Source organism: Lampetra fluviatilis, chromosome 26 (assembly GCF_964198595.1).
Source record: "Lampetra fluviatilis chromosome 26, kcLamFluv1.1, whole genome shotgun sequence".
In the NCBI taxonomy this organism is placed as follows: domain Eukaryota; kingdom Metazoa; phylum Chordata; class Hyperoartia; order Petromyzontiformes; family Petromyzontidae; genus Lampetra; species Lampetra fluviatilis.
This window is the reverse complement of record NC_136300.1, coordinates 9,909,247-9,924,013: the sequence shown is the minus strand read 5'-3', so window position 1 is coordinate 9,924,013 and position 14,767 is coordinate 9,909,247. Positions and strand designations below refer to the sequence as shown.

At 46.4% G+C, this 14,767-nt stretch overlaps 1 protein-coding gene across 1 annotated transcript; it reads right to left on the bottom strand.

Moving 5' to 3' along the window:
• Positions 1-3,608: 3,608 nt before the first annotated feature.
• Positions 3,609-12,937, bottom strand: NUDT21 (nudix hydrolase 21). The gene is made up of 7 exons (XM_078868723.1): positions 12,667-12,937; positions 8,368-8,568; positions 7,897-7,960; positions 6,507-6,596; positions 5,709-5,784; positions 5,466-5,580; positions 3,609-4,508 (listed from the first exon to the last, which is right to left on the bottom strand). The coding sequence occupies exons 1-7, from the start codon at positions 12,774-12,776 to the stop codon at positions 4,487-4,489; spliced, it is 678 nt and encodes a 225-aa protein (XP_078724849.1). The 5' UTR covers positions 12,777-12,937; the 3' UTR covers positions 3,609-4,486.
• Positions 12,938-14,767: the final 1,830 nt, after the last annotated feature.

The following is a 14,767-nucleotide window of genomic DNA, read 5'->3' as shown; positions in this document are numbered from 1 at the left end:
CCAAACTTAGCCACGCTGGCCAGTGCAGGTTGAAGGACCCGCGGACTGGTTCTGGCAGCACTTGCCACTGATGTTAGCCGTGCCGATTAATTGCCAATTGTCACGAGTCAACAATCGGTTATTTACTGTTTCGTTTCCACGGCCTCGTGTATTCTGCCTTGATCTCGTTTGTTCGATTCGCCCACAACTGTAACATCATAACTTAATTTGCATAGTTAATAATCACGATTTGATCCATGCATGCAGGCAAGTCGTTAGCGCATGCAATAATGGAATACAATCAAAGATTAGGGGCGAATATAAAAATGTTGTACATAACACGGTGTGCGAAGGTGGAGGTGGGAGCTCTGGCCCGTATAGCTACCGGCTGCAAGTAATCCGTGACGGTGTGAAACAGTTTAAAATGTTAATCAACGTTCAATGTAGATATTACTATATATGTATAAAGCATGTATTCCGAGGTCGTTAACTTAAATGCCATATTAACGCTGTAAGCCCGTTCGTGTTGATATACGAGACACAGTCCGTTTAAATAACAGCTTCTACACACAACCCTCTCCCCTTACGGGAGATCGCTCTTCCTCCCGTGCCGCATCTTTATCGCCCCCCCCCAGTTGTAGACCTCTGTTGTGCGTGGCTGCTGAAATTGAGGGCAGCAGTACAGGGACTCCTCTTACGAACGAGTTCGGTTCCAGAGGTCTGTTCGTAATTCGATTTGTTCGCAAGTCCAACTTTACGGCATGTGCACTAAACACCGGAAATGGCTTTAAACGTTGTATCTCATGTCGATGTAGATGCCGCTGGTTCTGCATGTTCTGCAGATGTAGATGCCACCACCGCCATCTGTTGCTCGAACTTACGACTCTCGGTCCGAAAAGGCAACTGGACATACGGACATGTTTGTTCGTATCTCTAAAAGTTCCTAAGTAGAATGTTCGTAAGTAGAGGAGCGCCTTGTTTGGTTAAACATATTGCACACAATTTTCTCTGCTAGAATGCAGTACCTGTCGATGTCTGGATATGCTGCATGTAAAACAAAAAGTGTGCATATAGTACACCGTTGTTTATTCTCCTCTGCTGCCGAACTCTCTCTAGACGTCCGTGCTATCTACTCCCTTGAGCAAGTAAATGCGAAAAACCTTCCTGCCATATTCTCCAATAAACACATTCCTGCGGAGGGAGCTGGTAGGAACGTTTGGTTGCTCGGTCAATGGCCAGGGTCAACGGCGGCGTGGTGTATTCCGCAAATATGGCCGATTGTGAGGGCGGGCACAAGCCGGCGTAAGAAGGTTAAACGTTGAGTTTTATAAGGGCACCACGGGGTGACCAGCCCCTCCCCACCCCTCCACCCCCCACCCAGCCCCACCATCCCCACCCAGACCCTCCCTCCCTACCCTCCGCTCTCCACCCAGCCCCACCCCTCCCATTTTTGGATGCACGACGGACGGACACAATAATCCCTTGGGCTGGTGGAACCAGGTGCTTCCTACAAGTATAACTGAGCGTCTCTTCTATAAACACGGCCATCTCTGCGCGACGTCTGTTAAGTGCGGTCGCATCTCCTCGTAATGTTCTTTAAATCCACATTATATCGTATCATGCACAACTGTTTTATCGGCTTACTACTTACCTCAAGCTCACGTGCTTACCGTCCGTATAACACAGCATTTGTATATATGCTGCACAGTATTAAGAAATGTAATGTATAAAATAAAAGCAAGGCATAACATCAACGTGTGGTTATTTATTACGAATCTGCAATGCATGCTCCCCTTCCAAGTCATGCATTTTCATGTTTAAAAAATAACCCGTAAAAAATGTGGTTTCGACTCTGCAAAAAAACGAACGCAGTCAAACTAATAAAAAATGAAAATACACATTTAAAAGTGAATTTTAAATAACCCTGAGATTTTACGAAGCACCAAAATATATCAGGAGTTACTCTCAGCAGTTATGCACTGCGACGTGTTTTCCGAAAACTGGATTGTAGAAGCAAATGCGTCAACATAAATGGAGGAATCCGTCACCATTGTACATTTGCTGATGTGGTCATTGCAGTATAAGACACCGTGGAAACGAATTACACAACAAATGATTAGTTGGGCGACATGGGACTTACGATGTCACGTACAGCAAGTTTACGAAACATTCACATATCTGTTGGAGGTTCTCGTTTAAGATTTCCGTATAATCAGTCTCCCGTTTGGGAATGCGTTATTACAAAAGGGTGGCAACACAAGAGGTCGCGCGACACCACGCACCAACGACCCATCTACGCACTAATGAGCCATCCAAACAAGATTTAAAAGCAGAGCTCCAATGGCTTCCCAATATCAGAAGAGCATACGGCGGCCGTCTGAAACGCTTTTCCGATATTATGAAGCCACTGGAGCGATGTACTTTTAAATCTAGATTGAAAACCAATTTCTTTAGAACTGCTTTTTGCATTTAGTTGTTGTATTTTCCCTGGCACCTCCGATTGGCACGGTTGGCTACGTACTGTAGGAGAAACGTTCAACATACATCCGTACATACATAGAGCCAAGTTATCACAAACTACTCATTGGCAGTCAGGTAAAGCAACAGCCACCACAACCTCCACATCTGTCATGAGCACCCCCCCCACCACGCAACCCAACCTGTCACCCATTATCATATCTGTCGGAGGTTCTTGTATCCCGATCTTTATTGTCGGGTATCGACTTTGGAATCAAGAGGTTATTTTGCCAGCAAGGTAGTTAATGAACGTGACTCATTTCGTCAGTGTTTTAATACAGGTCTGCATTCAAATCGGGACTGATCTGTGAATAAAAGGGTATATACATACATTTTCAAGTGTTGCTTTCAGCTATAAGTTACTGTGTACGTGTATACATCCATGTCAATCCACTGCTGCATCAGGGCATCCCCACAGTGTGTCAATGGGGTCATTTGGCCGAACTTCATACCACACGGCCCCACAGTCCTATGACAACCGGTTTGTGCATGGAGTGTGCACCCATTCAAGCATGATCCAGGCTCAAAACCAGCTGAGCTTCTGAGATCGGACACATTCAAGGGGGATTTGGTCATTCCTATATTTACAAGACCTCTTATGGACAGACTAGTCCCAAACAGTAGTTGTGTGGAATATCCACAAATGGCTTAAGACTGCCAAAAGAGTACTACATCTCCCAAAGCCTAAAAAAGAGTGTGCAATCGAACAATATGGATGGACATACCGTGGCCCACATAACAGGGTGTTTCTGTGGGACCTAAACAGTGAATATTTTACTCCCGAAGGGCGAAAATTTAATGGCGTTGAAAGCAAACTTTATTTCCACGCTTTGCAGAAAAATCAGTCACAGTCTGAACTGCTATGAACTTTTCTGCATTTTTGGATTGTTTCAGAATTGTGCAGCGATGCTGTGGTGCCATTTTCATAAGCTGCATAGGGGAGAAAATAGTAATAATGGGGGCTTTCCAGGAAAATATGGACACCCCACCCGTGAATGAACCCAATATTTCAAGAGCACACTGATAATTAAGCTTCTGTGAAGTCTTCTTAAGAGCAATTCATGACATTTAAAACAAAACAAAATCAAATGCACATTAACGCGTGTACGACAAAGCATCTAGAGTTTATTTACAGCCAGACTGCACTGTTTTCGTGTCCATTACCAGAAACAGTACAAGTGAAGGTTCATGTAAAAAGGTCACAATCTTCTGTAAGAAAAAAAAACGAAAATCGTACATAAACATCACCAGCTCACTTTAAAATACGTATAAAACACGACTGCTGGAGTTGTATAAAACATAAAAACATCGTCCACGCCTCGAAATTAACTGTAATAAAAAGAACAGCCACTGTAAAAATTATAGACGGCTTGGAAAGAAAAAACATCAGAGAACAAACTGCTTGGCTTATGAAAGGGGGTACATTTAAGGGCGAGGTTCACGGAAATGTATGCGGATTGGGCACAGGATCGCAGCGTGTGGACAATGCCACGATACTTGTGTACAAGTGGTGGTGGTGGCGAGTGGCAGCAACACCAAAGCAAAGACGCTTCAGTGACAAAATAAATCCGCACAAGTAGTTTTTTTTTACCGTCGCCAGACCTGGAAATTATTTTAAAGTCAATTATTGGGCAGCAGGGGCTGGGAGGTCATATTTGCAACATTTTATGGACGACTTCAAACACAGAAACCGTAATGAAAGACATGGGGCAGTGCACTCACTTTGTAATTTTAAACCTTTAACAGGTGCAGATGGTTCACAAATCCTATCCCGTGATTAATGTTGCCAATAGATGAAGCTCCGTGGTGTGGATGTGGGCTTTGGAGAGTTTTTACTGCCAAAGCATTTCCACTCCTGAGGTTAGACACCAAAGAAAATTCCAGCACCTGCCATGTATGATTTTCAAAACTAAATGCATCTACGTGGATAATTTACATTTCCTTACCCAATTCATTTTATAGCACAAAAACATTTGCAGGACACAGCACCTCAGTTGTAGATGAAGTTGAACCTGTAAATAAAGATAACACAATCAGTGGATACTTTTTGTTATCCATATGTTACGGATAATTAAAAACTTTGAGTGAAAATAAAGCATTCAATTTTAACAATGGTTATTTTTCATATCCTGTACATGTGTAATGACAATACAGCCTGCATGCAGTGTGAGTGGACTAGTGGCCACGGGAGGTAATGACAGTTGTGAGTGCGAAGGGACTGGTGGCTACGGGAATGATCGAGAAGGGGGGCGTGGCCTCGGTTGGTAAAAATTAACCCGTAAAAACAAAGTTTTTCACTATAAATCCTTTATATGCGTGGCGGCTATAGTCCTCTCGTCCTCTGGCTTGAGATGGCTGCCACCTATGGGTCAGATGATTGCCTGCCACCATTAAGAAATTGGTAATTAAATATAATTAATTTTTTCCTAAAAAGTGTAAAATTTTGGAAAAAAAATTTCACGAAAATAAATTGCCACGCACAATGAGTCTGTGTGCAAAATGTCAGCTCGATTGGATCACGGGAGGTGGGTTAAAAAACGACCGAAAGATTTGCACGGTCGTAAGCACGCAAGCAAGCAAGCAAGTGAACTTAATATAAAGGATTTAATAAAAGGGAGATGCGCGGAAGACTCGGGGCTGTCGCAGTGGGGGGTCTCCGCCTGATGTCAAGTGAACGTGCCTTCAATAAAGTGCCATCTCAAGAGAAGTGTGTCATGTCGTCATTACACCTGTAGAGCCCTTTTGCCAATATACTTTCTAGGCGAGGGCCTCTCCCCACCATGTGGGTTGTGAGGTTTATTCTGAGGATACTTGACCATGTTCTCGTCTGTGTGGGTTGGTGAAGGCAGGTAGCATAGCAGCACAGCACAACAATGGATTTTGCTGTTTTGTACTCTGGTGCTCAGCACATGGCCCAGCCCCATCAAATTCCACCCAATATGAATTCATAACAAATTTATATTTCAAACCTGCTGAGTAGCTGAGGGAGACTTGAGATGATGGGTCCGTAACCGGGCGCATTGTCGTAAAGTTCAAACAGGGGTGCAGCAACCAGCTTGTAGTTCTTGGGGACGGCGAACAGAGCTGCAGAGGTCGAACACAACACACGCAACGTCTGGTCAGCGCTGGAGGGACAACAGACAAGGCCTGGAGCGGTGTCGGCCATGCAACCACACCTCGGTAACAACCGCACCCGAGTACAAACCGCTCACCTTTCTCCGATAACTGTACGAGGAACAGTTTCTTGTGCTCCTTCGGCTTGGTGATGTGCGCAGGTATGTATGGGTACTGCACACAAACGCATGCAGAGAGCAAGAATTTAGCATCGCCTTGATTCTCGATCAAAATCCCAATATACCCCTGCTAGGCTGTTCGATAAAGTGCTTTAAAGCGAGCACCTATGAAGGTTAGGCGCACGAGGGGGTGGGGTTTGACCAGGCACCGTGCCCCGCCACGTTTGTCTCCCCAGTGCTTATATATTTACATTCTGCACCAGGAACCCATGAGGACGAGTCAGCCCAGGGGAGGCCCAGGAATGGTTCAGATATCGCTCACTACTGATAATAGGTGTGACCGGGATTGGAATCCAACAGATTTGAAGTGAAGTGTACTAACCACTATACACCATCGCTCCCCACATGACTGCAATAATTACCACCACCAAATGATAACTGCCCATTAGAGCATGAAAACAACATTGACTTTTGACATTAAAGTAGTGTCATTAATGTGGGTTTTTAAGCATTATAGACCATCGAGTGAAAAAATATGTATTATTCGTGTGCAGCACATACTAAAATCCTTTATAAATGGCTGCCTCTGGGCAATCACATAAGACGCGCCATGCGGTTTGAATATTGAACTGGATTCGACCGACGATTTCATGACTTTTTGAATGGATAACAGACTCTGAAAACAATAATCATCAATCCACTGATAAACGAATTACAACGCTGCTTAGAAGCGGGTGTTGGAACATTTTAACAATTAAATGGGCTGTGCGATCTCACCTGTGCCTGCTCAAAGTTTGGCCTCCACCAGTTGCTGATGCAGTCTTCAATCACCCAGTCCTGCTGCACTCCATCTTGCCGGCCGAGGATCTGTCAAGCGCATGCAGCGGACATTAAGTCATGCTTAACTTTCCTGTAGTAATACCTCGCCGAACGTGGGGGTTGCATTCCTGGAAAATGCAATGTTGGCAAAACTGCGTTCTGAAATAATATACTTTGTCTAGATTTGAAGTTATATACTTTATGGGGAAAAAGGGTGGCATTCCTGGGTCCATAAAAATCACCCTCTACATGATTTATTATTGTACAAAAGGATGCAGTCGCTCTCCATTTCTTGTGTGTATACACACTCTTTATTTTTCAATTTCACCTCAACACAAAACTCCCGTCTACATTACTCTTCGCCCGACTCCGAATTGACAGCCCCGACCCTCGCCCCTAACACTGCATCTCCAAACATCACTCCCCATTCGTCCATATCTTCATGAACCAATAAACGCCCGAGTTTGGCGTAATGGGTGTGTTCGGTCTGTGTACATCACGTTCACTTGAACGTTAATGATATGCCATCTAGGTGTCCGTACGAGTTGATGGCTAGATGCATGTGGTAATTTGTGAACTTTTGCGTTGTGCGTGAGCGTGTTGAGTATGTGCTACATTATCACACGCAAAAAATATATATATACATGGTAAATAAATCGTTCTCAGTGAAATTATTCACACCACCGTACCTTCAAAAAAATGCAGCACTCTCACCTCTTGCAAGCCTATCTAACTGCACTTTTTGCACTAAAGTGATCACCTTCCTCCGCTTTCTCTCACTCGAATCACCACCACTAAACTTACACTTAGGGTCCATCATTAAAAAGGAAGACCACATCAGAGTGTTGAGGAGGGAAAGTAGGGACGAGATATTCATCCGCATCATCAACTGTAAAAGCAGGCCACGCACTACTTGTCAACGTGGACATGATAATCTAAGCAGCGTCAAACCGCGCATAGCTTATGGTACCGACGGTAAACGCGTGATTCAAGGCATTCAATAGATAACAGGAAGTCGGTCAAAGGTAGTGGAGAAGACAATGGCGTTGAGCCTGGAATTGAATATGGGGAGGTAGTTGGCCGTGCAGGCATTGAAATGGCTGCATCCTCTGGTCTTACGTCATGGGTAGGAACTAGAGGTCGCAAACGGGTTTTGATTCCTTACCCGTACCCGGCCGGGTACGGGTACCCGTTCCCTACCCGTACCCGTACCCCTACCCGAAATGAGTGACAAACGGCTACTCACCAGTGACTCACGGCCTACCCTACCGATACCCGTACCCGTACCCGGCCGGGTACGGGTAGCCGAGTATCGGGTACCCGGTTGCGACCTCTGGTAGGAACCCACCTCAGCCAGCAACCGCTTCAGCCCCTCCACTTCGTCCTCCCCTGGGTTCAGCTCACCGCCAGGCCTATGACACACACACACACACAAAACCAGTCCCGTATTGGTCAATTCCTGTCTCACTTCTTCGGGATCATGATACATTATTTTGGGGGGTTTTATCCTCAACGTTTATTCAAATTTTACGGTCTGCATCATATCATGAGATGACATAACCATTCGGAACTCCTGCAGACTAGTCCATCACCCAGAATTACTTTGTTAAAATTACACAAATAAAGTTAATCCCTTTAGTAATTGATAACTAGTCTGATACTATACACTAGCCACATTTGAGAATCCACTTTCATATAAGCTGGCCAATAAAACATTTCGAATCTGAGTGATGTGGTTAGAGGTGGAGACGGAATGGCATCAATATTTTCAACAATCCCTTTGCATGTTCACTAGTTCATGTACGTGCACGACCCTCACAGTTTGAAGAAGGTGGTGCCAAGCTGCAGCAGCAGCACGTGCGGCAGGCGGTGCTCGTGCACGATGAGAACGCCCTCCACCGAGCGCCGCATGCCGATGCGGTCAAACTCTTCACGCATGCGCTGGAAGCGAGCCGCCACAGAGCTGTCCTTCTCGTAGAGCGGCTCCTTGGTGCCGAACGTGTAGTTAGTGAGTGGGTACCTGGGCACGCGCCGCACACAGCCAACGCCAGAGATCAAGACCTGTCTCTGACGTTAGGCACTTGGAAGATTTGGTGCCTGATGTACAGCCTCATTTGCCAATTCACTGCTGGATGATGGGTGTCTCCTTGGCGTGCGGGTCAATGGGGTTATTCGCACACGCATATGTATACTCAGAATTATACACTGGGTTTGTTTTTACATTTTTTTACAAATAAGTTTTATAATTGGTATTATGTTTTGCAGGCGAAACCAATAACGGAGGACCCGGGGGTATAAAACCCACGAATAACCCAGGATAACAGTTGAAGGTCCACTGATGTGGGCTCATCAACCCACTTGCTCCACTAACATCTGCGAGCCGCCTCGCAGCCCAGTGGATTTGGGAGTTTCACAAGATCTGCGTGATCCACATACCCTTGTCTCCAAAGTCTGGGAATACAGTTGGGCACGACCACGGCTATCTCCAAAATCCATTGAGACCAGAAATTTACTTTTCAAGGGAGTCGAAGCATAAAGGAATGTGTACAATACATAACCCCCCAAAAAACTATATTTGAAAAAGTTACGTTTTACAGTTGTTAGGCATTCATAGAGAATTTCCTTACAGAAGGTGATCAGGGAAATTGTACACAAGGGCTGAGAATAGATCCATATATTGTGACAACTTGGATACACATTGTGGCAGCATTGCACTTGTGATATAGACTAACTTTGTTATGATCACTGGAAGCTTACACGTATTCACAAGGTCAATGACACTATAATTGTATGTGTGTAGGGGACTGTACAGAGAATTGATCAAATAAACACGTTGTAAGAACTGGTGGCGGATGAAAAACAACACGTTGAGAACATTAAGGACACGTGACACACGCGGGGCAAGGTTCACTGTCCAATTAAGGGTTGGGCCGAGAAAGTAGAAAAAGGAGGACGAGGCATTTGGTCGAGGCGCTGGCTGTGGACGATGATGACGGTGAAGAAGTGGGGCTGACAACATCTTGGACGAGTTTGACCTTCAACTACGAAAATAAAGATTTACCCTTTTTATAAAATGGACGTCTCCAAAGAGTTTCTTTACACTGGTGGCAGCGGTGGGATGCTGTCTACGGCATCACGAAGGACCCGAAAAGGAGTTCAAATGGAAGAGGAGACACCATCCCTACGCACCCCGGGTCCACGAGACCCGGACACAAGAGCAGAACTCCGCTGGCGACCACGTTCCCCAAAGAGATGGTGAACCTGCTGCGAACCAGGGGGCCCGAGATGCCACAGCTGGAGAGCTTACTGGACAGCTGGAGTCAAATTGATGAAAAGCTGGACCGCCTTACATCGTCAATGAAATGGCTGCTGGCGATGATCATTGAAGATCACAGCGTGGCGAGCCGAGGCCAATCAGCCTGCACGGCCGGAGGTTTCGGCTGCATCACCTGAGCCACTGCCTTCAGGGAAGACACAAGCCATCGCTGCACCGCCCGAGCCACCGCCACAGCTACTCACTACTAAACCAACCTGGGGCCCGACGGAGAGGATACGAAGACTGGGACCCCTTAAGGAATTCCCCGCCAGTGGAGGCGACTGGACAGCCTTCGTGAAATGCTTCGAAGCGGCGGCGAGAGTCATTGGATGGAATGAAGTGGAGGCACTCCGAGCGCTACCCATGGTGCTCAACGACGGAGCGCCGACAGCCTTCTACACCATCCCAGAGACCCAATGCGCAACGCTACAGCACGCATACGAGGAGATGGCAGAGATCTTCGGGCACATGAGGAAGCAGGAGCGCCGACCCAGATGGCGGTGCAGGTGACGGAGACGTCGGAGAGCGGAGGAGCTTGAGAATTAACAGAGCCACTGGGGACAACAACAGCCATCACCAGCCCCAACACAGCCGGCGATCTACAAGCAATCTTGGGAGAAATGGTGGCAGCCATCCGCGAGCTCACCAACCCAAGACGCGATCGACAGCAGCAGTGACCATGGCAGATCAGCGGAAGGACCCGGGAGCGACCGGAGATCAATTGCTATCGTTGCGGGAAACCGGGCTACATCACAAGAAGATGCTCGGTTCAAGTCGACCCGGCACAAGGAAGCCATCTCTGACCACCAATGCGGAACTTCACGAGAAAAAATTAGGGCGAGTTGCGGCACAACGGGCAGCCGGCCAGACCATGCACACACCTCATCGTCAAACCCCCCATCACCATCATCACCTGCATACCACTCCATCCCAGCGACCCGATGCGACAAGGCAGGGCAAAATTGGCCAACAACTAAAAAGTTGTTTTTTCATTTATTTATTTTTTACCTACGTGACTTTACCGAAAAAACCAAAAAGTATGAATCCTTGCAGTCACGAAAACTTCAAATCTAGAACTAAAAATAAGTGGACAAATCTAGCAAGGCGGGTTGTAGCGGCACTCACAGGGCCATCAGTGCGAGCAGGAGCAGTAAGGGGAATGCCCTTAAGGCAGGGGTGGGCAACGTCCGGCCCGCGGGCCGTACAAGGCCCGCAAAATCATTTGGTCTGGCCCTCGAAATTCAATAAATCTAGGAGCAAACCTGGAAAGCAGTTGCGAGTAGCAACATCATCAATACCAGCTGACATCACACGCCTCACCAAAGAGAAGCAGTTCCAGCCATCACATTAGGGGTGAGTTGTTTGACCAAATATAACCGGCTAATTTTTAAGTTGATAATTTTGTATGGCCCGCGAATGATGTTATAAATATCCAAATGGCCCTTGGCAGAAAAAAGGTTCCCCACCCCTGCCTTAAGGTGTTGGTGGACACGGGGGCATCAGTCACCATCATATCCGTGCTCGTGTTTGACATGCCACCTACGAAGAGCCGTCACCGAGAACACAGCAAATTTATCGCGGCAAACGACAGGAGCTTGGGAATATTCGGCAAAGTTGAAATGGAAATCAGATTAAGTGAACTGCATATAGCAGGGCCGTTATTAGTCTCCTCCTCGTTAGCAGTGCCCTGTTTATTGGGAACCGATTATCTAGGTCTGTTACCTATTCAAATCCTAACAGACCAGGGCTGTAGTATCCCAAGGAAGTGGCCTTGGTAAATCAGGGAGACAGCACTTCTCCCTTGTGATATTTCATGATTAAGCGGTGACTGTCCAACACTGTTACAGTTAAACAGGATATAAACGTTGTGAGTCCCCTAGTATCAAAAGAGATTATTATAGCCGGGAAAGCTATTTTTTTCACCGGGGGAAGGGAGGTAGGGGACTGTTCAGGGGAATTTATCATATACAAACACATTGTAAGAACTGGTGGCGGGTCAGAAAAAAAAAACACGTTGAGATAATTCAGGACATGTGACACACGCGGAGCGATATGCACTCTCCAATGACGGATGGGGCCGAGAATCTTTATAAAGGAGGGACGGAGGCATTGGGTCGGGGCACTGGTTGTGGACGAGGACGGTAAAGAAGTGGGGCTGATTACATTCGCGACGAGTTCGACCTTCAACTACGAAAATAAATTACCCACCTTTTTTAAAAATGCACGTCTCCAAGGAGTTTCTCTACATACGTATACTAGTTATAATTGTGTTGTTTTCAACGCAAGAGTCTGCACTCAAAGGCCTCCGCCCTTATGACAGCTAAACAAATCATTTGATGCTGCAGCGTTTGCAGCGGTGCACACACATTTGTCAATACCACTGCCTTAAAGTAACAACATATATAACAAGACAATGGTCATTCATCTTCCTGCGATCACTGGAGACTCGTGAAGTGTGGCCACTGCAGGCGTGCACGCATTCACCGTGTCTCTACACGAGAAAACGTGTTGCAAAAATAAAACTCGCTGCTTGTGGTCCTCGTCATTGCCTCACGGCCACCACCACCACCACTGCTGTATGTGGAGTCGGCCACTTGGCAGGCGAACCCGCCTGAAAGTGCGGCCCGGTTTGCCTTATACTTTGGTGACCACCACCGCAAGGCCCTCTACGCTCGTTCAGCGCGTCCGCTGTGGCACTATTAGCGTGCAGTAGAGGCACAATAGATGGGGGCTGTGTGCCGTGGTGATGTGACGACGACGACGGTGCGTGCGTGTGCGTGGCGGGGTCTCTTCAGCACTCACAGGTTGATGATTCTGTCCAGCGTCACGGAGCGCGAGTCCAAGTACTTCTGACCGTGCTGGCTCGTGGTGCGCGGCCACCCGGCCTGAGAGCGCAGTGGCACGTAGCTCATTGTCGCCGCAAAGGGTCGCCGACGGCTAAAATGTTACAGGCGCGTAAATCGCCACGCAATAGGAGGGAGCGCTGGACAATAGCGGCAAATGCGGGGCCCAGAGAAGCCTTCGCTAGGCCAAGACAAGGAAACTGGCGCGCGGCGCATTGTGGGAACCGTCCCCCTCCAACCCCCACCAACCCCCATTCCCCCCCCTACCCCCCCACCCCAAACCCCCACCACGCCACCCTATCCCCACCCCGCCCCAAACCCCCCTCCCACTCCAACCCCCGCCCCCTACCCCCCATTCCCCCCCCTACCCCCCACCCCAAACCCCCACCACGCCACCCTATCCCCACCCCGCCCCAAACCCCCCTCCCACTCCAACCCCCGCCCCCTACCCCCCGCCCCTCCCCTATGAATACGGAGGCTCGGCTGAGGCGGCCGATTGGGGAAAAACGCGTTTCGTTATTAGGGGAGCCATCGGTACGCTCTGCAAAGCGGTGGTTCGTCACCTTTACTCAATAGAAATAATAAAATAATAAAAATAATCGACAGACCTGTTCTTCACCTGAGGACGGCTGCTTGCGTTGTGGCCGAAACGTCGTGAGAATTATTTTATTGTGTTTTATTTTTATTATTTCCATTCTACGTGACTTTACCGAAAGAACCAAGAAGATGAATCCCTGCAGTCACGAAAGCTTTAAATCGAAACTTTACTCAATAGTTGTATTATTATGTCAAACACACTGGGTTTGGTGAAACTAGGTAGGTGTTACTTAAGTGCCCTTGCTTAATTTGTGTTTCGATTACATATCTCCTAAAACAAACTCCGCCAATGTCTCGCTACCCCCAGGGGTGAAGAAGATCCACTGCTCTCTACAGCACTGCCTGTTGAACTTCTTTCGCACCGTACGTAGCCAACCGCGCTAATCGGAGGTGCGATGGAACTTGATGCGATGTTCAAACTGCATGGGCATGGCGGTCGGCACGGCATGACACTGCACGTCGGCTTTCGCGAACAAATTTATCCAGAATGGAGGCGTTTTAATGTACCTTGATTACCATATGAATAACCCAACGATATCCATTGTAATTTATATGAATTCATTAACCCCTACTCTTAGGTTTTTTTCCGGTAAAGTCACGTAAAAATGAAAAAATATAAGTAAAATAAATAATACAATGATAAAAATGCTTTTCATTTTTATTACTTATTTTTATTTTTACCTACGTGACTTTACTGAAAAAACCTAAGAGTATGAATCCTTGCAGTCACGAAAGCTTCAAATCTAGAATCAAATCTAGAATTCATTAACCCCCCCAACCCGGCCTTCGCATAGGAGGATTTATTCTAGATTTGAAGCTTTGTGACTGCATGTATTCATACTCTTTGATTTTTTTCGGTAAAGTCACTTAGGTAAAAAATAAAATAAATGAAAACAACTAAATTAAATCACAAATTAAATAAATGAAATTAAAAATGAGAACAACTAAATTAAATCACAAATTAAATAAATACAATAAAAAATGAGAACAACTAAATTAAATCACGACGTTTTGGAAGCAACACAAGCCTCCGTCTTCTGGTGGAACCGTTACAGCCAAAATCACTGTAGTAATTTAGTTGTTTTCATTCATTTTATTTTATACCTACGTGACTTTACCAAAAAAAAACAAAGAATAGGAGGATTTATCCCAAGGCCCCCCCCCCCCCCCAATATATATTAAAATTACGGCCTTGATTTATCCACAAATCTGGCTGTCGCCTGATGATGAAAGTTGTAATTCATGGCGAAAAGTCGGACTCGAATTGTAATTGTTGTTGGTTTACTCTTCAACACAGCCATGTGCTATACTAGTGTAGCGTCTAGATTTGAAGCTTTCGTGACTGCAAGGATTCATACTCTTAGGTTTTTTCGGTAAAGTTACGTAGGGGGAAATAAATAAATATATCGCGACGTTTCAGAGGCAACACAAGCTTCCTTCATCAGGTGTAAAAAGGCCTTGAT